At 40.5% G+C, this 25,339-nt stretch overlaps 1 protein-coding gene across 4 annotated transcripts in view; it reads right to left on the bottom strand.

The window, feature by feature from the left end:
• PPFIA2 (PTPRF interacting protein alpha 2) overlaps positions 1-16,975 on the bottom strand; it is a gene marked incomplete at its 5' end in the record, with an annotated part of 484,274 nt that extends 467,299 nt beyond the window's left edge. For 2 of the 4 annotated variants that reach the window (XM_082256722.1, XM_082256721.1), the window contains 2 exons: positions 9,654-9,707; positions 16,727-16,974. In XM_082256722.1, coding sequence (XP_082112848.1) covers positions 9,654-9,707; positions 16,727-16,972 — 300 coding nt within the window. Of the gene's footprint in view, positions 1-9,653; positions 9,708-16,726 lie in introns of all 4 variants that reach the window. The other 2 variants (XM_082256724.1, XM_082256723.1) reach the window with 1 other exon arrangement.
• Positions 16,976-25,339: the final 8,364 nt, after the last annotated feature.

The following is a 25,339-nucleotide window of genomic DNA, read 5'->3' as shown; positions in this document are numbered from 1 at the left end:
CCAACCTCACTAGCACCAGTGCTGCTACTAGTCCCACCCCCCTCACCACCACTGCTGCCACGAATCCCAGCCTCCCTCACTGCCACTGGTGCCACACCCCTCACCACCACCACTAATCACCCCCCCTCAACACCACCACTGCTGCCACTGATCATCCCCCTCACCACCACCACTGATCCCACCCCCTTCACCCCACCACCACTGCCACTGATCCCACCCTCTTCACCACCACTGCTGCCACTGATCCCACCCTTTTTTCCCACCACCACTGTCACTCATCCCATCCCACCTCAGCTGCCACTGATCCCACCCCCCTCACCATCACCACCGCTGCCACTCGCCACCCCCCTCACCACCAATGCTACCACTTATCCCACCCCCTTCACCACCACTGCTACTCATACCATCCCATCCCATCACCACTGCTACTCATACCATCCCATCCCATCACCACTGCTGCCATCCATCCCATCCCTTCCCACCACCACTGCTGCCACCCATCCCATCCCATCCCTGCTGTCACTCATCCCATCCATACCATCCCTGCTGTCACTCATCCCATCCCATCACTGCTGCCACTGATCTCATCTCCCCCACCACTGCTGCCACTGATCCCATTCCATCCCCCCATCACTACCACCACCCCTGCGACTCATTCCAACCCCATGCTCCAGGGGGTCCATGCCTCATCCCTGTACACCTGGATAGGAGGGGCAGCAGGATCCAATCCCCTCTCCGCTGCAGGAGTTCCTCTATATGCTGCCCCTCCAATTCAGGTGTATAGGCCCACTAACTGCGATTGAGGAGGGAGAGTCTCCAGAGAGCTGAGGCTCTTGTGCTCATCACTGGAGCCCCCCATAGCAGGCTGTTTGCTCTGGAGGCACATGCTAGGAGGGAGAGGCCAGAAACCCTGATGAGAAGAGGAGAATCGGGGCTGCTCTGTGCAAAACCATTGCACAAAGCAGGTAATGACATGTTCGTTATTTTTTTTTTTTTTAACTAGCCTTTCATATCACTTTAAAACCAGTTCAGTTTAATGCTGTACATGGAACTACAAGATTAATATACTACACCACATTTAGAAATTTGCAATAGTTGCATTTAAAATTGCATTTCATTATTGCTTCATGAATAGATACCTACCTAAGTCCTGGTTCACAGTAAATACGGCTTTGAAATTGTGCAATTTTACTTGAACTTGCACAATTTCAAAGCCGCATGTCAGTGCGACTTCATGTGCGACTTGGCTGACATCTGTGCGACTTTATGAACTGGTGTCTATGCAATTCATAGCTGAAATTGGCAAAAGTAGTGCAGGAACTACTTTTTCAAATCGGGACGGCACCACAAAGTTGGAGCTGCGTCGATTTGAACAGTTCCTTTGCTGACAATTGGGTGCGACCTGTCAAATCACATGACAAATTGCACCAGCGTGTGCGCATAATGCATTTCACAGCACAAACCTGATAACCTGTAAAACATCATAGATGTAGGCATGCAGACTGCTTTGTCCCTCTGGGTTACAGAAAGAAAAATGAAAAGAAGGTAAATGGACATCGGCTGAGTTATTCGTACATACTGTAAGAGGAGTGTAGACTGGCTTACTTATAATAAGTAGGGAGGGGTTAACACTTGTCAAGTTTTTATTGCGGTCTGTGGCACAAAGATAAGAAAAATGAGAGGGGTTAAAGCTTGGTACACACTATTTGTTTTTTCCGTTCAACCCAGCAGGATGAAGAAAAAAAAACTGTGAGCTCCCCCGCCAGAACACTCCGATGAGAGCTCTCCGCCATTGGTTGAGAGCACTGATCGGAAGTCGGACGGTTTTCCAGCATATACGTCCAACAGAAGTCGGCCAAATGGCTGGCTTCCATCAGCCTGAGTGCCTTACACACCGGCCAAATATTGGCCCATGTATATGGGGCTTTACCTAAGCAAATTGGGAAAAAAAATTGTTATCTCCTTATTGGAGAGATTTCCTTTTACCTCCTGTTCCTCTGACCGCCTGGACAGAGAGGAAAATACTCCCAGTTGAAAAAAATATGTATGCATATACATACACACACAGACAAACACTATGTCTCCAAAAGTGTTGGGACGCCTGCCTTTACACGCACATGAACTTTAAAGAGGTTGTAAACCCTCTTGTATAACTTTTACCTATAGGTAAGCCTATATTAAGGCTTACCTATAGGTGCTATAAATATCTCCCAAACTAGCACCGTTTAGGAGATATTTACAGCGCAAACTGCCGATGACGTCATCGGCGCAGGCGCTCTGAGGGAACGGCCACCCGTGCCGTTCCTTCAGAGCTCAGTGCCGTGAACGGCGGCTCCCGCGCGCATGCGCGGGAGTGATGTACTCGCGCCTCCGGCCAATCAGATGGCCGGAGGACGCGAACCCGGAAGCGGGACGGCAGGACATGTCGCCGTCCTGTCGCTGAGGTGGCGGCACGGCGGGGGCTTCGTTTTAAGGTAAGTACTGCATAATGAGCTAGTATGCGATGCATACTAGCTCATTATGCCTTTCTCTTTACAGGGCTTTTTTTTTCTCGGATTTTTTTTTTGAGTTTACTTCCTCTTTAATGGCATCCAAGGCTTAGTTCGTAGGGTTCAATATTGAGTTGGCCCACCCTTTGCAGCTATAACAGCCTAAACTCTTCTGGGAAAGCTGTCCACAAGGTTTAGGAGTGTGTCTATGGGAATGTTTGACCATTCTTCCAGAAGGTCATTTGTGAGGTTAGGCACAGATGTTGGAGAGATGGCCTGGCTCACAGTCTGCAGTCTAAGGCTCCATGTACACGGGACGTTGTTAAAAGTCCCTTTGAATGCTGGAATTTTTAGGACGTTTGAAACGTCCGTTCGGTCGCGTTTGTACCCGCGTTTAGCGGGCGTTTGCGGGCGTTTGCGTTTAGAACCGTTCCTAGAGGTAAAAAAAAATGATTCCCCTTTAAAATGGAAAAACGCGAACGCTAAACGCGGGTCATCGCGTTCGGACGCGTTCGGACGTGTTCGGACGCGTTTGTGCGTTTGAAACGCCGAGAAACACACGTTCGAACGCAAATAATTGCGTTCTAAAAACAGTCCCTGAACGCAACTGCCTGCAAATGACTGTAAACGACCCTGTGTACATGGACAGATAAGATAAAATGTAGATGGGTTCAGGGGCTTCTGAAAAAAACGCCCAACTGCTCCTAAACGGCCATTTTCAGCGTCCCGTGTACATGGAGCCTAATTCATCCCAAAGGTGTTCTATCGGGTTGAGATCAGGGCTCTGTGCAGGCCATTCAAGTTTCTTTACCCCAAACTCGCTCATCCATGTCTTTATGGACCTTGCTTTTTGCAATCATGTTGGAACAGGAAGGACCAGCCCCAAACTGTTCCTACAAAGTTGGGAGAATGAAATTGTCCAAAATGTCTTGATATGCTGACATCTTAAGAGTTCCCTTCACTGGAATCTTGCCAAGCCCAACCTCTGAAAAACAACCCCAAACCATAATCCCCCTCCACCCAATGATTTTTACCGGTTTTTTCTTACCTGCAAATTAAAGGCACAATGTGCTAGTATGCATTGCACTTCCCTGCAAACAAAGCCCTCGTCGTCCCCGCTGGAGGCTGCATCCATCTTCGCCTTTCTTCCTTCCGAGTCCACGGACTCTGGCTGTGTGACTGGCTGGAGCCACGTGGCGTCACTCCCACACATTAAAGGCTTACCTATAGGTACAGACATTAAAGGGAAGTTTACTTCCTCTTTAAGAGTTCCCTTCACTGGAACTAAAGGGCCAAGCCCAACCCCTGAAAAACAACCCCACACCATAGTCCCCACTCCAATAAATGATTTGAACCAGTGCAGAAAGCAAGGTCCATAAAGACACGAATTACTGAGTTTGGGGTGGAGGAATTTGACTGGCCTGCACAGTCCTGACCTTAACCCGACAGAACACCTTTGGGAGGAATTAGAGCACAGACTGTGAGCCAGACCTTCTCTCCAACATCAGTGCCTAACCTCACAAATGCACTTCTGGAAGAATGGTTAAACATTCCCATAGACACACTCCTTAACCTTGTCGACAGCCTTTCCAGAAGAGTTGAAGCTGTTATAACTGCAAAGGGTGGGCCAACTCAATATTGAACCCAACGGACTAAGAATGGGATGCCATAAAAGTTCCACCCAATGCCTTCATCCTTTGCTTGGCACATTTACTATACACACAACCCATGGACACAGAGTGAAAGAACTGCATGTGTCACAACATTGAATGGCTCAATTAGGTAATCATAAGCATTGGTCTTGGCTTTGAAAGAACTTAAATTAAAGAAGTTATAGATAAGCAAATGAGAACAGAATATGGCTTTTTTTTTTTTTTTTTTTTTACATGAATGTTACATTATGAATATCGTGATAGTAAAGTACATTAAAAACTCCCCCATCCCCCAGTAGCAAAGGGGGGTACAATATGGCAAACAAAAACCAATACTGAGCAGGTTACAATGATCACAAAAGATACAAAGGTGACAAATACATGACTTACCTGCATATGTACAAAGTTTAGTACAAAAGTATTACATCTATTAATTAATTAAATTCATAAATTGCATTTAAATACCTGAACATTCATAAGACTTTCATAACATGCTTTGTACAGCGGTTAATGGTATGGATTAAAACCTATGTTCTTGTAAAGCATGTGGAATTGCTAGTTTCTATTTTTATCTATTTATTGGAACCAAGCTGAGACACGGGTTAAAAATACCTACAGTATAGTAAGGTATTAATCATTTTATGATTTTTAAGATAAGCCTGACTTTCAAGTGGTCGTGTTCACTGCACAATTGGATGGCAATGTTTCTACGTGGATGTGAGTTCAGTGTGAATATTTACACCGGCATATTAATGTTAAAGTGCAATTTTAGTCAATATTGTTTCAAAAATAACTATATGCAAAATCAAAAAATGATGTATTATGCGGTCTGTCACTAGTATAAACACAGCACTCTTTTTTGAGTCCCCCTGTAAGGCCAGCCATACATGGATCAAATTTTGGCTAGTTTAACATGGACCAGCTGAATTTCAATTGATGAATGGGCTAGCTGGTTGCACACAAGTCAATCTATCGATCGACTTGTAGAAACCAGCCTGTCAGGTTTTTCCTGAACAATCAGTGCCGCTGACTATAGCCGGCAACACTGATCATTGTATTCTGCCAGCAGGGAAGTCTCCCCACTGTCAAAATACAATAGCTTACCCCATCCATCTAGTTGAAAAAAAAAAAAGGAATCATGTTTGGCTAACATAGCTATGTTACCGGTTGATACTGCCAGTAATGTTAATAAACGCCTGTTAACCATTTCTAGACCACCAGCCGCTACATTGACGTTGAATACTGGCATTATGGCAGCAGATACCCCTGTATTTTCTTACAGGGCAGGCGGTCCTCTTTCACATAAAAGTGGTCCCAGCAGCGGGTTCACCAAGGGATCAATTTTATGGGCGGCGGATAAGGTGCCCCCCCCCCCTCCCCACCGCTTCCCAGTCATTTACCTCACTTACCGGAGCCATCGGTAGCGGGGAAAATTATCCAGTCCGTTGTAGTTCTCGGCAGGAAGTCAAGTGAGGGCAAGATGGCCTTGGAGGATCGAAGCAACGTCATACATCGCCTTCTCCCAACGGCCTTAAAGTGCCCATTTTTTTTTTTCATTCTGAAAAATTAGGACATTTTTTTTTTTGGGCTTTTAGGTGTAGATGTGAGATCTGAGGTCTTTTTGACCCCAGATCTCACATTAAAGAGGACCTTTGAAAATGGTGTTTTTTCTATTGTATAGCTTTTTGTTTGTGAGGCATTTGTGGCATGCTATTAATGTTGGCATTTGGACAGCAGTAAAGCAAGCTGAACACTGCATGCTGGATATATTTTGGCAGGACACAGCGCAAATCAAACATGACCATGTGGACTGCACTGTCAGCTCATATGGATATAATTGGTATAGAGCAGGGATATGCAAACTGTGGCCCTCCAGCGGCTGAAAAAACACAAGTCCCATCATGCCTCTGCCTCTGGGTGTCATTCTTGTGGCTGTCAGAGTCTTGCTCATGGGAATTGTAGTTCTGCAACATCTGGAGGGCCACAGTTTTCAAACCCCTGGTATAAAGAGTTGACAGGCGTACGTTTGGCTTTAAACACAGATGAGATTCCTTATCTTGGTGCATGTGTAAACTTAGCTTTGGCCTTAACCTGAGGGGGTTAGTTTGTGAAGGGAACAGAGACAGGTACTGGTGTGCACCATAGCGTCCAAGTCAGGACAGGCCATGGTCCGAGCCTGAGAGAAAGTTCATGAGGGGCAGAGCAGCTAGAAAGCTTTCAGAAAGACGCAGAGTTTGTGCATAAACACTGGGATGTGTTTCTTGGTCAGGAGGACCAAAAAGGTACTGATGGCTAGAAAGACCCCAAAGAGGTTCTTGGAGCAGTAAAGCAGCCACCATAGAGCCAACAGGCTAAATGTTATGTTTTTGCAGTGATGGTGAAAAACCCCTGTGTGGGAAGACATAACTGTGTGAAGTTTTGTTGTTTGTTTAAATAAAAGTGGTCAGGTTAACTCGCTGCTTTGGCACTAACATTGAGCTAAGAAACCCCAACGTGTCACATCAGTTACTGTAAAGTTCATCTAAATCTAATATTCTAGCTAATACTACTCCCTCCAGAGGTTGGCAATGTTGCTGTCCAAGGGTGGCAACACTGCTTCTCTATACATACAGTGGAGGAGTGAGTATAGCCCCCCTAAGGCAGAGTGTTACTGGCAGTATTACCAGGTTGAATAAAAAAGCAAGAAAAAAAATAAAAGTAATTCAACCACCACATGCAAGAACTAGTAAGCTGCCATGTATTCCTTTTTTGCTTTCAGATACAATTTAAATACATTATATATATATATATATATATATATATATATATATATATATATATATATATATATAGAGAGAGAGAGAGAGAATATTTAGATGGTGGTCACTTCCTGTGGGAAACACTGCAGACAGCAATTTAAACTCAACAGAGGTTTTTAACTCTTTCTAATATTGATACATTTAGTGATTTTATTGCTGTATATATACCATTTGGAAAGATCTGCTGCCTTGCTTATCAAACAATAAAATCTGACAAACATTCTAATCCTTCCCCAAGAAAATTCAAAATATTGACTGGAGGTATATTTAAAGGTGCCCATATATTGGCTGGTCAGACAAGCTAAGAATTCCTCTTCTTGGCTGGGATTGACTGACTATTCAATATGGAAATGCTAACCCTATTGTTTAGGAAACAACAAAAACATAAGATTTCTATTCAAAATGATTAAGCTTTGTAATTTTTATCATGGCCATTTGATATTGGAATAGATAACTATTAAGTGGGAATAGATAAGCTGCGTGTGTATTAAACTGACCCTGCATCTGGGTCGAGAGAGCCATAGAAAACAGTTTCTAACACTTCCACTGAACTGTCCAGACTGCCAAAACATTTGTTTGGAAAGGCAAAGCAAAAATGAAGGTAATCCATCCATTGCTATACTGCAAATGTGCTCTACCCTCCTTAAAATAAAGGCTTGTTGTAGCTACAGGTCATTCCTTGCCCTAGTGCTTATTTATTATAGGTATATATAATAGGTAGTAAGATAAAAACAGACAAGTAATAAATACAAGCGAAGTACTACAACAGGACTGTAGGGCAGAGTTTAAGTAATAATGCAGAGATTGAGAAAAGAATGGTTGCCAAGCTTTGTAAATTCTAAATGACCAGTTCCCAGATAATCTTGAGCTTATAAAAATAATAGAAGACATCTGACCAAAACAAATGCATTAGTTCTTTCAGGTAGTAGGAAGAAATATCCTAAGGCTGTATGCACATGGATGGTCTGTGGTGCTGAATACTAAAAACCCCAGTGTGTTTGCACAGGGAGCCACAGATGGAACCTACGTGACTGTACTCTTTGCAATTTTTTTGCATTAGCGTTTCCATGTGCATTCCCACATGATGTATTCGCTGAATGAATATGTCTTACGAACGTGCACATGTAAAAGCTGAGGCAAAAAAAGCATCACCATTTACCATTTACCCAAGCATGGCTGCATACAACCATTCACTTCTATGACCGACTGTACGCACCACCTGGAGCTCTCAAGGCGTGGAAAAACACTGGTGTTTTTGCACTACAACATATTTATGCTGCAAACCATCTGTGTGAACGAGCCTAAAAAAATCTAAAGGAAAGACAAAACCCACAAATAGGTACAAGAAAAAAATAATCATATTCTACAAATGTCACAGCGGCTCCCTCAAAAAAGGTGCATGTAAATTACAAACTGAGAAGTTAAGCATTGCCACATCTTTACTCATAAGCATGCATTATATAATGTGGTATTAAGTATACAATAGTTAAACATAATGAAGTGGTTCCATTTTTTTTTTTCTGTTCTTTTGAAAGAATGGGGATTTAACATACTGGTAACACCGGAAGGCTTCATGTACACTTGGCCATGATGTTCCCCGGCCATGGGGTAACTCAAAACGTGGTAAACTCAATTTTGCAGCGGTTTTGTCACATTTTACAGTTTCCCACGGCCAGCAGTCAAAACTTTCCTATCCTGAGCGTGATTCTTCTATGTTCAGGAGAGGGAGGTTTAGGGAGGTTGAACCTCCCCTAATGGCAGCAACTCCTAAACACTGCTAAAAGCCTATGTATACATGGACACATAGGCTTTTATGGAGTTGAGTTTAGGAGCTTTGGCAAAAAAACACCAAAAGCTCCTAAACTTTAAGTTTTGGAGCTGTAGTGTACATGAAGCCTAAGAGATTGTGTACTGTATGCATGCTGTCTTGATGTTTACAGTTGATAGATGGTAGTAGAGCTGCAACAACACTTTAAAGCATATAAATACCCCAGTAGAACATTACAGGTTACTAGCATTGTTTTCCCTTAGGTGTCATTTAATTTGAAACATATAATCAAGAAATACTTGATTGTGACTGGAAATAAGGCAAAAAAAAAGACAAAAAAAAAAATTGCAGGTATAGTTACACAACGTAAAAATAAAAAAAAACATTGGGCCCTTGCTTATCATCAGCTATCATATATTCCCATAGACCACTCACTAAATTGAGTGTTGTGACCATAACCAAACACATATGTAGTACAAAACCCTGGTAAAAGACTACCTAGGAGACAAGGGGGGTTAGTGTCACTAAAGTAACCCTCTTTGCCTCCCAGGTAGTCTTTTACCAGGGTTTTCTGCTGTACAATATTTCCAACAACGTTAACAAAATGTGTTCTAAACATTTTCTATGAACAAATAAAACAGTAAATAACTGTGAGTCAAAGTCATGAAATTAATTGGAGAGACATTTCATAATTAGAGGTTAAATTGCTCCCTTTCATAGTGTGCAACACAATTTAACAATCCATAATAATAAACAAGTAGCTAATTACATTTCCAACTAATTGACAGGCTGGACACACAGCATTTCAGAGCTGGAATAGTGTTAAAAAAAACTGCAATTAACATGCCTTTGTACCCTAAAAACTAAAAGACATTTTTAAATGACTTCAAACTGCTTCATTTTCTGTCTAGGAGACTACACACTTATGAAAATCCTGGGTACTTACATGATGTTGTATATCAAATGGCTTTTGCCTTCTGTCAATCACCACTGGACTTTCCTAAACCAAAAAGCCAAATGACACAACTGGTATTAAAGTAAGTGGGTGAGGGGAGCTAAAGTAAAGTAAAGTAAGTGGGTTCAAGGTAATATGTACTTTATGGTTTTATGTAGTGGGATACTATTATTAAAACAGACAATGCAAGACTTTTGCCCTCATTTTTATGAAGACTCTGCCATTTTGTGTTAGGACCCCCTATGACTTAGCCCTGTCTTGGTGAAACCCAGTCGAGGCAGACCCAAGAGTCTGTGGACCTCAAAGCAAGCAAAATGCCATTCATGCCAATGAAAAGAAAGAAAAAAAATGGGTGGAGGAGAGCATGGTCATGTGAAACAAGAGGCAGTTTGAAACGGAACACTGGAGGGAAATGTAGGGGCTCTGCAAAGGGTAGTGCAAGAGACCATACATTACATACTCCGGACCACTGCCCTCTGTATGTTATGTTTTATTTACATAGTTCTGACTGATACACTTAAATTGTACTATGCATTACATAAGTATTTATTACATGTGTTCATGGCCTTAACAGTTGCGAGAAGTCCCCAGGCAAATAATTTTAAAGAGGTTCTAAACTCGAAATGTTCTTTACCTTAATGCATTCTCTGCATTAAGGTAAAAAAACCTTCCTTTACCTGTTCCTCCTGCCCAGTCCCTAAACACTTACCTGTCTCTTTTTTTGATCCAGTGCTGTGCCTGTCTGCGGTAGCGCTGCTCTCTTTTCCAGGATTCGCCGGCTACATTAAGTGCAGTGGGAGCCATTGGCTCCTGCTGCTGTCAGTCAAATTCTGTGAGGAGGGAGAAAGTGGCGTGTCCTAGCCATCTTGTGTGTGTCTATGAATGAATGAACACATTCCTTCCTTACGCTATATTTGCTTACTCTATAATACTATATTTTCATTCTGTGTTATTGCTTACACTAGAGAACTTTTCTGAGTAAGCATTTGTCATTACGTTTGTCTGTTTTTTTTTTTTTTTTTGATAACATGGGATTCAGGACCAGGAACCTAGCTCTCCTACCTACACTTCTGGTACAGCAACAGTGTAAAAATGTCTGGAGCCTCCCCTGCCTGTAATACCAAGACATGGAAATGGGGGGTCACTGGGACAAGCAGCAATTAAAAAAAATAGAAACCTTACAGCATTTGACCTTTCTACATTTTACAAAGGAAAAGTATTTTTGACATTGTCTCTGTTGATTCTAATTGGTTCAGTCACTAGAAAAGTCAGGGTGAGATCTAACACAGCAAGAAAAACCAGCTGGTTTCTAACCCTTTTTCACCCTTAAAAAATAGCTTTGGTGGGAGTTTCACCTTAAAAGATAATAAGCATAGGGTCTAATGAAATATGTACATTTGCAATGTACAGTATAGAAAGAAAATGTTTTTTTTTTTTACCTTTGATCATACATAATTCTGAATTGCTGGTTTAATTTAGTTAAAAAAAAAAAAAAAAAAAAAAGGTATTCATACACTATTAGTAATTAGACAAAAAAGGAAATATGGGACTTTATTTCATTAATTTATTTTTATACACTACTTGACCCAAGCTGGGACTAAGGCACAATTTTTTATTGTTTGGTAAATCACAGGTCAACACTAAATATAAAATAGACTATTTTGGTAAAGAAAAATATAATTTTAGGTGACTTTTGTGCAGAATAATGCTAAAAGCGGTACTAAGCCCAAAAGCAAAGAATGCAGTTTACTATTTCTTAAATGCAGTGGCTGCTATCATTTTTTTCCTCTATTTTCAGCTGGTGATTAAACCACTAATCTGTTATTTTTCAACTTCCTTTAACAGACCAAGCTGTCCAGCAAAAGTGGCAGTTAAAGGACAAATCATTTAAAGTGATTGTAAAGTCTAATTACTTTTAATTAAAATTAACAAACATTTTATACTTTCCTGCTGTGTGCAGTGATTTTGCACAGAGCAGCCCAGATCCTCCTCTTCGCGGGTCCCTCTTTGGTGCTCCTGGCCCCTTCCTCCTGTTGAGTGCCCCCAGAGCAAGCAGCTTGCTATGGGGGCACCCGAGCCGAGCCACAGCTCCCTGTGTCTATTCAGACATGGAGCCGTGGCCTGGCCCCACCCCCTTTCTCTCCTCATTGGCTGACTGACTTTGATTGAGCCAATGGTGCCATGCTGCTGTCTCTGCTAATGAGGAGGGGAGTCCCGTACAGCTGAGACACTCTTGAAACATTGCTGGATCTAGATGGGGCTCAGGTAAGTATTAGAGGGGCAGGGGGTGATGCTGCACACAGAAGGCTTTTTATCTTACAGCGGAGTTCCATTTGTTTTGTGTTTATTAAAAGTCAGCAGCTACAAAAAGTGTAGCTGCTGATTTTTAATAAACACACACTCACCTGTCCCACGGTCCAACGATGCGGCCGCCCGAAGCCTCGCTTCTCTCCCTCTCCTCTCTGGGGCACCGGCATTGTAAGTGTGGGCTTGTGGGACAGCTTGTGGCTTCACAGCTGGGTGCGCACTGCGCATGCGCAGTTCCTCTCCATTGGTTGGGTAATCTTCTGGGACCTCTGACGTGTCCCAGAAGGAAGGGGGAGAGGAGAACTTCCACTTGAGCTGCCTAGGTGACTCGAGTGGAAGGGGGAGCAGGTACCTGTCAAAACTAGGTACCTCCACCACCCTCAAAAATGACATGCCAAATGTGGCATATTAGGGGAGAGGAGTGCCTAAAGCTGAACTTCCCCTTTTAGGGCGAGCTCCGCTTTAATGCATAGAATGCATTAAGATAAAAAACTTTCTGCTTTTACAACCACTTTAACAGTGATAGCAGCGCTTACAATGGTCAACATTGTTTTCATTTAAATATAACTTTTTCCCAAAAAGAGAAAAAATAAATGTTGCAATAACTGCTTAAAGTTGTAGTAAAGCCCCATTCAACACTTCTCTTTATTATAAGCTTACCTTTAGGTACAAGGAATATCTCCTAAACATATCCGTTTAGGAGTTATGTAGTGTCTTTGCAGCTAGTGAAGGAACGTTATACCCATGCTATTCCTTCAGAGCCCTGTGCCATAAATAGTGACTCAAGTGCTCATGCCCGGGAGTAATGCCATCGTTCAAAGGACCAGAGCCCACGGACCCAGAAGAAAGACCAGGTGAAGATGGAAGCCTCTGACAGCGTGCTGCTGGAGTGCTTTGTGTCAAGATAACTCTTTCATAATGCGATGCATACTAGCACATTATAGCTTCACCTTGCAGAGAGAAGATTTTGTTTTTCTTATTTAGTTAACTTTACTTCCACTTTAAAAGCTGTTAGCTGAAGTTTGTCCTATATTTGTTAGACAAGTCGATCTAAATCTGCTAATGCATCTAAAACTATCCTCCCAATAGGCTGACAATGCTGCTGTCCAAGGGTGGCTCCAACGTTCCTCAGAAAGTCAGACAAAAAGTATATTACTGGCTGGATCTAATTTAGCCACTATACTTAAGGATTAGTAAACTGTTGTACTTTATATTACATTTTTGGTTTTGGGTTTAGTACCACTTTACATACTTTATTTTAGTTACAGGCATGAAATATGGGTAAAACATTTTTAGAGACTCAAAATAAATTTTTAATTCAGAAAACTAAGGTTTAAGTGCACCAATGCCATTAATTAATGTTGAAACCCATTGGCCAATATGCCAGGTACAGGCTGCGGTATTCAACAAGTTTACCAATGTTCCACTGAACAGCCAAAAAAATTTAAGTTTATCTCCAGGCAGATATTATTAAGCCACAATTTAAATCAGCTCTGTATTTATTAATATATATGTATTAGGTTTTTTTTTTTTCTTCTTTTTTAAGGCAAACAGAGGAACCACCTAGTATCAACCTCTTGCAGTCACTGAACAGCAAAGCTCAGACTGGGAAAGGACTAGGAAGCACAAGGAGCCAAGTCCATTGTGCTGTAGTTCTCAAGTATTAAAGTGGAGTTCCACCCAAAAGAGGATCTTCCGCTCTTTTGCTTCCTCCCCCCCTCAGGTGCCACATTTGGCACCTTTCAGGGGGGAGGGAGGAACAGATATCTGTTTTTGACAGGTACCCTTCCCCACTTCCGGGACACAGTGCCGCGGCCGTTCATCCTGGAATTTCGGCCCCCTCCTTCCCCCGCCACTGAGCCAATAGAAATGCGCAACCCACTGCTGGGTTCCCTTACCGGCAACGGTGGAGGCAGAACCTGACAGCCAATGGAAACATCAGGTGCGGCGCAGACATCGCTGGAATCCAGGACAGGTAAGTGTCCTAAGTCAGCAGCTACAGTATGGAGGGAAAGGCGGAACTCCGCTTTAAGAAGAGACAAGCTAATTGGGGGGAGAGCATCAGAGATGAGCTTACCTTTGTGCCACTTCTCATTTCACTGTCCAGTCACAGGCTGGGGAAAGGACAAGATCTGAAAGTGCTACTTAACTGCACCAAAGACAAATCATGTCTCTGGGCGCGCCAGATTGTGTTTCGCTGTGTAGTAGAGTTGTGTAAGCTTCAGGACTTGACAGATAGAAATAAAATTTATTTTGCAGGCTTTCATGTACATTCAGCAGTTTGCCTAGTTTTCAGCTTTATTAGATCTGGCTATGTGATGCCAAATGCAATATTTAAAAATATTGGGAAATTCTGTCTAGTGGCAATTATGTGCACTTGATAGCTTGGTGGTCATACACAAACCTCATAAAGTTAAAAAAAAAGTAAAAATCAGTCAAATCCTCACGAATTTGTTCCTCGCTTGCTGCCTCGCCCAGTCACTGCAGCACACAGTGAGAGGGTTTCAAAAACAAAGTTTCAAAAATTGCCAATTTATAAAGCAGTACGCAGGACTAGGCATGGATAGGTGCTAATGGGCAACCTACAGGCTTTTGAATTGTCAGTGACAATAGGTTAGTGACAGGGGGTGCCCCTGCAACATTTAGTCTTTTTACTATTCTGCAATCCGTCATGAGTGGCAGGAGCAGGAGCAGTGCAGCATTGTTGCAACCCATCCCAGAAAGCTGCATTAGGTGGACATCATTCAATGGGCAGGTTTGATTGGTATACAGGTATATGTGGGACTTTACAGAAGGACTAAGAGAAAACTAAGTTCAATTGTGCTACAGGACATCTTTTTTAATGGGAGGCCAACATTCCGTATATCAAAAAATAAAAAAAAAACACAACTTTTGGGTCAACACTTGAAAGACACTAAACTCTCATGACAGAATAGTTTTTGTAAAGCAATTTATGTAAAATAGGATCACATTTGTTTAAAAAAACAGGTTTAGTTTTCCTATTAATGTGTTTTAATTTTCTCATCTTGCACTGTGCACATCCTGGAGACTCTTTTCGAGCTTCTTTTGAATGTGTGAAAGCTCCAGGGTCAGCTGGAAATCAAGGTTCTACTGCAGCTGCTACAACAGAGAGTGCCATTGTACTAACACGAATGCTAAAAGTTTGACTTGAGAGGGCATCATAGGCGTACGCAGGGGATGTGCCTGGTGTGCCTAGGCACATCCCAATCACTATGTGCATTGCCAATTCCCCCTACTTCCCAGGCTCCCCCCCTCCTTGTTCGCCCTCCCGCCCTGCAGTGCTACTGGCTTCCCATCCTCTCCCCCCCCCCCCCGGCCGCTGCGGGGGATGTTTCGAAATGGAGAGTGGGGGAAGGGGCTAGACAATAGTTATTTTCTAAATTAAAACTCGCTCACTGTGTTTACTATGCTTCAGTTTGTAAATGAACAGGAATGCACTCAGCACAGAGTACTTCCCATTCATTCACTGCCCCTTGCAGCTGAGGCTGCAGATAAAGCCATGTATGTTTTGAGCTTTGAGTTGCACACCCTAATGCAATAGATTGCGCACACATATGGAGTGCATAGTAGGAGGAAACACCACAAAAGCTAAACTGAGTACTTGTTGCCGTTGCCACTTAGAAAAAAAGGTGTCTGGGGATACATCTTGTGGGTAGGATCACCAGATGATTTAAATGTAAGACATTTTAAAAAAAAGTGCATTCCCATTAAAATATGCATTGCAGTGCATTGGCAGCCCTTTCATAATGGGCTGCCTCAAAGCAATGTATCCCAATGTGTGAACTGGCCTTTTGAAAAAATAACTTCTTCAATGGCATGTTTGATTCAAGTGATTGTGTTTAGATATACTTTAGAGCAGAACTAAACTGTATCTGAGCACCAAAAACTATAAATCCTATTTAATTCATTTTAATATTCAAAGGATACTCACCCATCCATCCATGTCTCCATGCTTTATTTTGTTGAGAAATCACTTTGAAAAACACCCCCTAGCATTTTTAGCCATGGCCTTCCTCAGTAATGCCGGCCTTACACGGTTCGAATCTCAGCTGGTTCAGCAAGAACCGGCTGAGATACGAACCATTAATGGGCAGGCTGAATGTACCAAGTTGATCGATCAACCAATCTGCTATAGTCGCTAGCGATAATCACTGTCTTCACCCGGCGGGGATGGCTTCCCCTGCCGGCACCCGCCAGGAGAAGACAATTGCTGATTCCCCTGTCAGCACTTTCTGTGTTGATGGGGGAATAGTGCAAATTTCTTTCCTGTAACCCGTGATTGCAGGAAATACATTTGCACAGTGTTTGGCCGCACAATTAATTTAGCATTTACTTCCTGGAATGCACCTGTCCTAGCTCAGGCATGCAGGCAGAAGGGTGTGCTTAGCTGAGACAAAGCCTCCTCTCCCTCCCCCAGATGAAAGAAACAAAAATGCCCGTTGTGGTATGTATGACATAATTTTGGCCTAGGCCACAAAGTAGGAAGCAACTGAAGAAATGTAAAAAAAAAAAAAAGTTTAAAACAAGTAAATATATTATACTTTCCTATCTATATACTAATGCTAGCAGCATAAGGATACAACTAGTTAATGTTGGTTAAGAGAGTTTATTTCTGCTTTCATATCAATAAGCCATTATACAATTGTTCTTTAACTGTACTACATAGATAAATATTAAAATAATAGATAATAAAGCTAATCAGTTTAAAAAGTGACAATTGTTAATGATTAATTTACCTGGGGCAGTGCAGAATTCAGTTGACGCTGTAGTGAATCTCTATCGTAGATAACATCTTGAAGTCGCTGCTGGGCCAAGCTGAGGCTCTCCTGAGTTTCCCGCAGTGTATCCAGAAGCCGGTCACGCTCATCCAGCATGTTCACCATCAGTTGTTCAAAGTGGGAGTCCGAGTCTGAGCCACTACTCTGGGACCCCCTTTGGCTCATAGGGGTGTCCTCATTTATCGTTGGCATTACTTCACACATCATTTCTAGAAAAACAGAGAACATTTTAGAACAGATTATACACCAAAAAAAAAAAAAAAAGACTTGAAGGTTCTCCGACAACTCAAGAAAGGTAAATTTAGGAGTTAAACACTAAAACGATACTACAGGTTTGATCAAATCAACCAATTTATCGAATTCGCCAATTTGAAAAACAAGCTTAAAAAGTATTGAAATAATAGACAATTAAAATAGAGAAAAGGAGATGAATCAATAGGTGTCCTTTATAGAAAAAAATCATGTCCTTTATAGAAAAAAAAAAAAAAAATATATATATATATATATATATATATATATATATATATATACAGTATATTATATTATATATATATATATATATATATATATATATATATATATATATATATATATATATATATATAATATAAATCATGGACTTGCACTGTTAAAGTCCTTGGCCTTGTCCCTTATGCCTACCTAAACCTTTTACAGATACATTTTACGATAAACATAAAATATGAAAACATCCCACTCCCACACATTTTGAAATGAAAACGTGGAAGTCAATTACAAATCCTGAGGTTTAACCACTTCCCATCAACTCTTTGTAGCTCAATGATACCCCATGCTGAGAACATTTTCTAGGTTTCACAGCTAGGAGTGGGCTGTTGGGAGACTGTGCTGTCACTGACAGTTCCCATTGTCCAGTAAGGATCTGGAACCAAGCAGAATGATTCATGATTAGGTAATAACCATGTGAGATTTGACAGTTATTGTAGGAAATTTGTTAGTAAACAAACCTACATTGTTGCAGCTGTCATTAAACAAGCTGTGCACAGAGAAAGAAATACATTTTTTTTCCAATAAGTCATTATTTTGTTTAAAAAGAAATACATTTTAAAACTTCCTAAAAATACACATTTTTGTTTATTTTTTAGAATCATAAAAAAATTCCGAGCAGGCTATTTATTAAAACATTGTACCAAACAAAAGCATTATAGGCCCCTACTGTAAAAGTGTGGGTAAGCAAATTTTCCAGAAATATTATCAATGTAATCAATGAAATTGAGTGTTAATTAAATTTGGTCTCAGTATCCATGCATTGATGACCTCTAGTCAAGAGGTTAAACTTTCTTACACTGCATAGAAACAAAATAGCAGAATAAGCAGAAATGTAATACTAAAGTGATGCTGTAGCATTTATTACATTTTCTTTTCTGGGGATGGGTGAAAAGTTTTTTTTTTTGACAGATCCTTATTCTTGCACATCAGAAAAGAAGAGAAGAAGCCTTGATCAACACTGGGTTGGGAAAGTCAAAGGTTTACCATAGAAAAGCTGCTTACACCAATCAGAGAAAAAAACTTTCTTTGCTTGAACTGAGTTAAACATTTGTTGTGAATCTAAACTAAAATTTAGAAATAACTTATTCAGAATTAGCAAGAATTGGAAATACTAATTTATGTGACTGGGTTAAATAATCCTACAATTAATAAATGTTACCTGGGAATTGATATTTCTCCTAATGAGTGAAAAGGTGCATTGCTGTATTACTGTTATTATAACTGTACTGCTCCCAAATCCTGCCCATACAACAGCACAAAAGATATTATTGCATACATATTTTTAGTGGAAGTTATGGAAATTTATCACCAAAATCATGCATTTACACAATTTACTGCCAACATTGCAAACATAACATACATTATTGTACTTAGACATTTATTATTAACTAATGGTTTTATTGTATTAAATAACATGTAGTTGTGTGCATATGTGTGGATTTCCGATTTGCTTCAATAAATCTGGACATCCGTTTCTGATCTTTCTCATTAACAATGCATTTTAACAGAAGTAACTGTCAGTAACTAGATTTGTTTGGGGGCCTTTAAGCATTGTTTTCTGTAAATATTAGAGACTGTAGTCCATGAAAACCTGAATAGATCATCAGCTTCTGACTTAGAAAAACAAAAGCAGAAAAAAGTGCACAAGCCACTCACAGAACCAGCAGTCCACCAAATTATAGTTCTTCTCAGCAACATATTGCCTTAAAGCAGAAGCATAAGCAGAAGCATCAGCACCTGGATAGAGTGAGGAGACAGTCTACAAATGTTACATGCTAGCAAGTACTTTACCAATATACTTCCTAATATTGGATTTTTGTCATCCTCCTTTTGGCCTGTGCACAGTCCCATGGATTTTCACCAAGGTGCTTCCCCAGTCCAACCTCTTATCCATTCTGGAGCATTTTGTGCATTTCCTGAAAGATTTGCTACTAAAGGACCAGTTCTCCCCAACAACGTCTGCCAATGTCCAGCAAACAGAGAAGACTCTGCAGAGATTTGGTTGAATGGCACTGAAGCCAACTCACAGATTGAAGTACCTGCTTGAATATTTGAATATGGCCCTGTTCAGGTCCTTTCTGCCCAGGGACAAACCTCTGTCCCTCTGCGCACATGCCTGGGCCCTTTGGTCCCAGGGTTGGCCATCAATTTATGCCTGCATGAAGGTCTTGGGCATGACAGTTGTCTCCTTTTTGGCAGTGTCATATGCCCAGTTTCACTTCAAACTGTTGCAAGTCAACATTCTGGCGGCTTGGGACAACCCCATGCATTCTGGCTTTGGACTACCCCATGCATCTGAACTGCAAGGCCAGACTCTCAAGGCCAGGGGTCAGGGTGGATTTCCAACCTGGCTCTAGATGGTTATTTTCTTTTTATTCTGTTGTTTCTTCTACACTATTCTGTTATTTTTATTCTATTCAAATTTTAATGGATTCTAATTTTGGGAAATAGTTATATTCTTTCTATCCTATTCTATTGTTTTTTTAAATTCTATTCTTTTGCATTCTATTATTTTCTAGTTGCATTTCAGAAGATGGTTATATTCTTTCTATTGTATTCTATTCTTTTTTATTCTATTCTCTTCTGCTCTGTTCTTTTAAATTCTATTCTTTTTTGTTCTGTTTTACTCAATTATATTAAACTTTTTTAATTTCTGTTATATTCTTTTCTTTTCTGTTATATTATTTTTCTATTCCATTACTTTATCTTCTTTTCTATGTTATTGTCTTTGGAAATGAGAAAACAAATTGAAAACCTTTTAAATTCTTCGAATTTGAAAACTTTTCAAATTTGAATTTTGAAAACTGTTTGAATTTGAAACTATTTGAATTCAGAAAATTTTAATCTGTGAGGTATTGTCAAGAGGAAGATGAGAGACACCAGACCCAACAATGCAGATCAGCTGAAAGCCACTATCAAAGAAACCAGGGCTTCCATAACACCTCAGCAGTGCCACAGGCTGATCGTCTCTATGCCACGCCGCATTGATGCAGTATATCATGCAAAAAGAAGCCCAGACCAAGTATTTTGTGCATACTATACTGTACATTGACATACTTTTCAGTAAACAAACATTTCTGTATTAAAAATCATTATTTTTTTAATGGTCTTATGTAATATTCTAAATATCTGAGATACTGTACTGAATTTAGATTTTTTTTTCCTAGCTGTAAGCCATAATCATCAAAATGAAAATAAAGAAATGCTTGAAATATATCACTCTATGTGTAAGGGTCCTTTCACACGAACGATCAGATTAGATCCGCCTGTCAGTTTTTTAGGCGGATCTGATCGGATCCTCCATGCATCCCTATGGGGCAGCGGATGACAGCGGAGACATGTCCGCTGACACCCACTGCCATCCACATCTGATCCTGTCCATGAAATCCAGACAGATGGAATCCCTATTTTTCCTCTGTCCGGGGGATCGGATCGGATGGGATCGGATGAGAGCGGACAGGCGGTTTTGAATTGAATTACTGAAATAAATTAACTTTTTGATGATATTCTAATTTTATGAGATGCACTACTTTTCTATTTTCTTTGTGTGCCTCTTTTTGAGGTAAAGGCAGTGTCCACATCAGGCTGCTTCTTTACTGCCAGAGAGAACGTTCACATGCTGAAAAACCTGAATCATTTCTATGGTATCTTCACATACCCCAATTGGAGACCACAGGCAAGTACAGGAATGAATGTCATTGGCTTTACCATGTGGCATACAGTCTGAGCAGCCATCCTGCCTACTACCCCCCCCCCCCCCACTCCTCCAATCCCTAAAACCTTTACCTTCTCTTCCGTTTAAACACTGCATCATGTGGTGACATTTGTGAGGACATAGTACCACTTCCTACTTTGTCTTCTGAGAATGCCTTCTAATCCTGATGACCTTCAGAATAGCCATTAGAAGTCAAGATTAAATAATTACTATGTGTAAAAGACTTTAGCTTACCACTATTTTTCCTTTAATAACTAAACAATATCACAAGATACTTGTAGAGCACATTGTAAAAACATACTGTATATACATTTCAGATTTAGAAATGCCGTTGTTATTTTTCTTGTAGGCTCACAATGTTACTTGTATAGGTATTGTATGAGTAGAGATGACTGCTATCATCTTGAAGACAGGTATGCTTCTTGACAGCAAAAAAAGAATTCCTTCCTAATACCTTATGAGTGTCACGCAACAGAAGAAACATAGACATCATTCCATATGACATTTATGTTTCCCAGAACCATTACCTCTTGACAAAAAATCCAGCTAACGGGTCTTTCTAGCAAGGCTATTCTACATGCAGCACAAGTTTTATTTCAACATGGCAACACATACGGTAGGTGATGACAAAATGCAATTTGGGAATAAGTAGTGTACAATTATAGAATACCTATTTTATACAGTGCTGTGAAAAAGTATTTGCCCCTTCCTAAATTTATTTTTTTTGCAAATTTGTCACACCTACATTATCTCACAAAAGTGAGTACACCCCTCACATTTTTGTAAATATTTTATTATATCTTTTCATGTGACAACACTGAAGAAATGACACTTTGCTACAATGTAAAGTAGTGAGTGTACAGCTTGTATAACAGTGTAAATTTTCTGTACCCTCAACATAACTCAACACGCAGCCATTAATGTTTAAACTGCTGGCAACAAAAGTGAGTACACCCCTAAGTGAAAATGTTCAAATTGGGCCCAATTAGCCATTTTCCCTCCCAGTGCCATGTGACTCATTAGTGCTACAAGGCCTCAGGTGTGAATGGGGAGCAGGTGTGTAAATTTTGTAAAAATCTCTTACTGGTCACTGGAAGTTCAACATGGCACCACATGGCAAAGAACTCTGAGGATCTGAAAAAAGACTTGTTGCTCTACATAAAGATGGCCTAGGCTAATAGAAGATTGCCAAGACCCTCAAAACTGAACTGCAGCTTGGTGGCCAAGACCATACAGCGGTTTAATGGAACAGGTTCCACTCAGAACAGGCCTCGCCATGGTTGCCCAAAGAAGTTGTGAGTGCACATGCTCAGTGTCATATCCAGAGAATGTGTTTGGGAAATAGACGTATGAGTGCTGCCAGCATTGCCGCAGAGGTTGATGGGGTGGGGGGTCAGCCTGTCAGTGCTCAGACCATATGCCGCACACTGCATCAAATTGGTCTGCATGGCTGTCGCCCCAATCATTGAGGGAACCATGAATACCAACATGTATTGTGACATACTGAAGCACAGCATGATCCCCTCCCTTCAGAGACAGGGCCACAAGGCAATATTCCAACATGATAACGACCCCAAACACACCTCCAAGATGACCACTGCCTTGCTAAAGAAGCTGAGGGTAAAGATGATGGACTGGCCAAGCAGGTCTCCAGACCTAAACCCTATTGAGCATCTGTGGGGCATCCTTAAATGGAAGGCGGAGGAGTGCAAGGTCTCTAACATCCACCAGCTCTGTTATGTTGTCATAAGTGGAAGGGGACTCCAGTGGCAACCTGTGACGCTCTGGTGAACTCCATGACCAAGAGGGTTAAGGCAGTGTTGGAAAATAATGGTGGCCACACAAAATATTGACACTTAGGGCCCAATTTGGACATAGTCACTTAGGGGTGTACTCACTTTTGTTGCCAGCAGTTTAGACATTAATGGTTGTGTGTTGAGTTATTTTGAGGGGACAGCAAATTTACACTGTTATACAAGCTGTACAGTCACTACTTTACATTGTAGCAAAGTGTAATTTCTTCAGTGTTGTCATATGAAAAGTTCTAATAGAATATTTAGAAAAATGTGAGGGGTGTTCTCACTTTTGTGAGATACTGCAAATGATTCAGATTATCAAACTAATTTTAATATTACACAAAGATAACCCGAGTAAATACAAAATGCAGTTTTTAAATAATTTCATTCATTAAGGGAAAAAACTGTCCAAATCTGCCTTGCCCTGTGTGAAATAGTAATTGTCCCCCTTGCTAAATCATGAATGCAATGTAACTAACCACATTTTTCGCTAAATCGCCTAAATAGAAGCGGTCTTACAAAGTGAAGCACACTAAAAGATCTCAAAAAGAAACACATCATGCTGCAATCTAAAGAAATTCAAGAATAGATTAGAAACAAAGTAATTGACATGTATCAGTCTGCCCACATGGAAGAAAAATATATTTAAAATATATTTTAAAAAAACATTTTTTTTAATTTTTCCCAAATATATTGGAAATATATTTGAAATGCTACAATTTTGGCCATATTCAATATATTTCTAAAATTTTTATCCCAAATATATTGTTAATTTTTTTGAAATGCTACAATTTTGGCCATATTCAATATATTTCAAAATATTTTTCCCTAAATATATTGGAAATACATTTTTCTTCCATATGGGTGGAAAGGGTTGAAAAGCCATTTTAAGGCTTTGTGACTCTAGTGAACCACGGTGAGAACCAATATCCACAAATGGAGAAAACTACGAACAGTGGTGAACCTTTCCAGGAGTGGCCGGCCTACCAAAATTACTCCAAGAGCAAGATGACGACTCATCCAGGAGATCATAAGAAAACCCATAACAACATCTAAAGAACTGCAGGCCTCACTTACAGGCCTCTGTTCATGATTCAACAATAAGAAAGAAAATGGGCAAAAATGGCATCTATGGCAGAGTTCCAAGACAAAAGCCACTGCTGACCAAAAAGAACACAAAGGCTTGTCTCACATTTGCTAAAAAACATCTTGATTATCCCCAAGACTTTTAGGCAAATATTCTGTGGACTGGTGAGACAAAAGTTGAACTTTTTGGAAGCAGTGCATCCCATTACGTCTGGGGTAAAACTAACACATTATTTCATAAAAAGAACATCATACCAAGAGTCATACATGGTGGTGGTGGTGTGATGGCAGCTTAAAGACCTGGACAACTTGACATGATTAATGACACCATGAATTCTACGCTCTACCAGAAAATCCTGAAGGAGAATGTCCGGCCATCAGTTCGAAATCTCAAGCTCAAGTGCACTTGGGTTATACAGCAGGACAATGATCTGAAACACACCTGCAAGTTCACCTCTGGCTCATGAAATACAAAAATAAGGCTTTAGAGTAGCCTAGTTAAAGTTCTGACTTAAATCCCATTGAGAAACTGTGGCATGACCTTTAAACAGGCTGTTCATGCTCAGAAAATCCTCCAATGTGGCTGAATAAAAACAGAAAGAGCAAAGAAGAGTGGGCCAAAATTCCTCCACAGCGATGTGAAAGACTAATTTCCAGTTATCACAAACAAATTGATTGCAGCTGTTGCTGCCAAGGGTGGCGCAACCAGTTATTAGGTTTAGGGGGGAAATATGTCTTCACATAGGGCTGGGCAGGTTTGGACAGCTTTTTTCTCTTAATGAATGAAATCATATTTATTTGAGTTATCCTTGTGTAATATTAAAATGTGTTTGATGATCTGAATCATTTAAGTGTGACAAATATGCAACAAAAATTAAAAATCAGGAAAGGGGCAAATACTTTTTCACAGCACTGTATCTAAATAATAATAATGTTTCCAAACCTCTACAATAAAAATATTTCAATGACTGAAAATAAATTTGTTTTTTCAACCTGTGTATTTTTCACTAGTGGGGCCTTTAAAATATGGAGGGGGGGGGAGGAAAACTGGTTTAAAATAAATAATGGAAGATAATTATTAGATACATTGATAACAGGCAATGCCTTCACATTCCAATGGCCTTCTGCTTTGGCACAAGAAAGTAGTGCTGTCAAAGCAGTTCACACTATAACTATGCAAATCTGGTATTTCAAGTTCAGTACAACAATATGAATAGTATGTACAGTAGCTGGCAAAGGGAAGACAGAGGTTGTAGTTCACTCAGAAGGACACAGGTTGGGGACCATTCCTATATAAATATTATTCTTTATTTTGCCTATTTCTTATATTCTTTGCCTTAGTGTATTATAGTTTGAAATTTAAATGATGACACAAAAGTCTCCAGGCTAGTCGTGACCTTTAAAGCCAAGTCAACAGCCTGAAAGTACATACAACACTGACATTTTAAT

Source organism: Pelophylax lessonae (genome assembly GCF_965119305.1).
Source record: "Pelophylax lessonae genome assembly, chromosome: 4".
Taxonomy (NCBI): domain Eukaryota; kingdom Metazoa; phylum Chordata; class Amphibia; order Anura; family Ranidae; genus Pelophylax; species Pelophylax lessonae.
The sequence above is the reverse complement of the archived record's forward strand: the minus strand, read 5'-3'. Positions and strand labels throughout refer to the sequence as shown.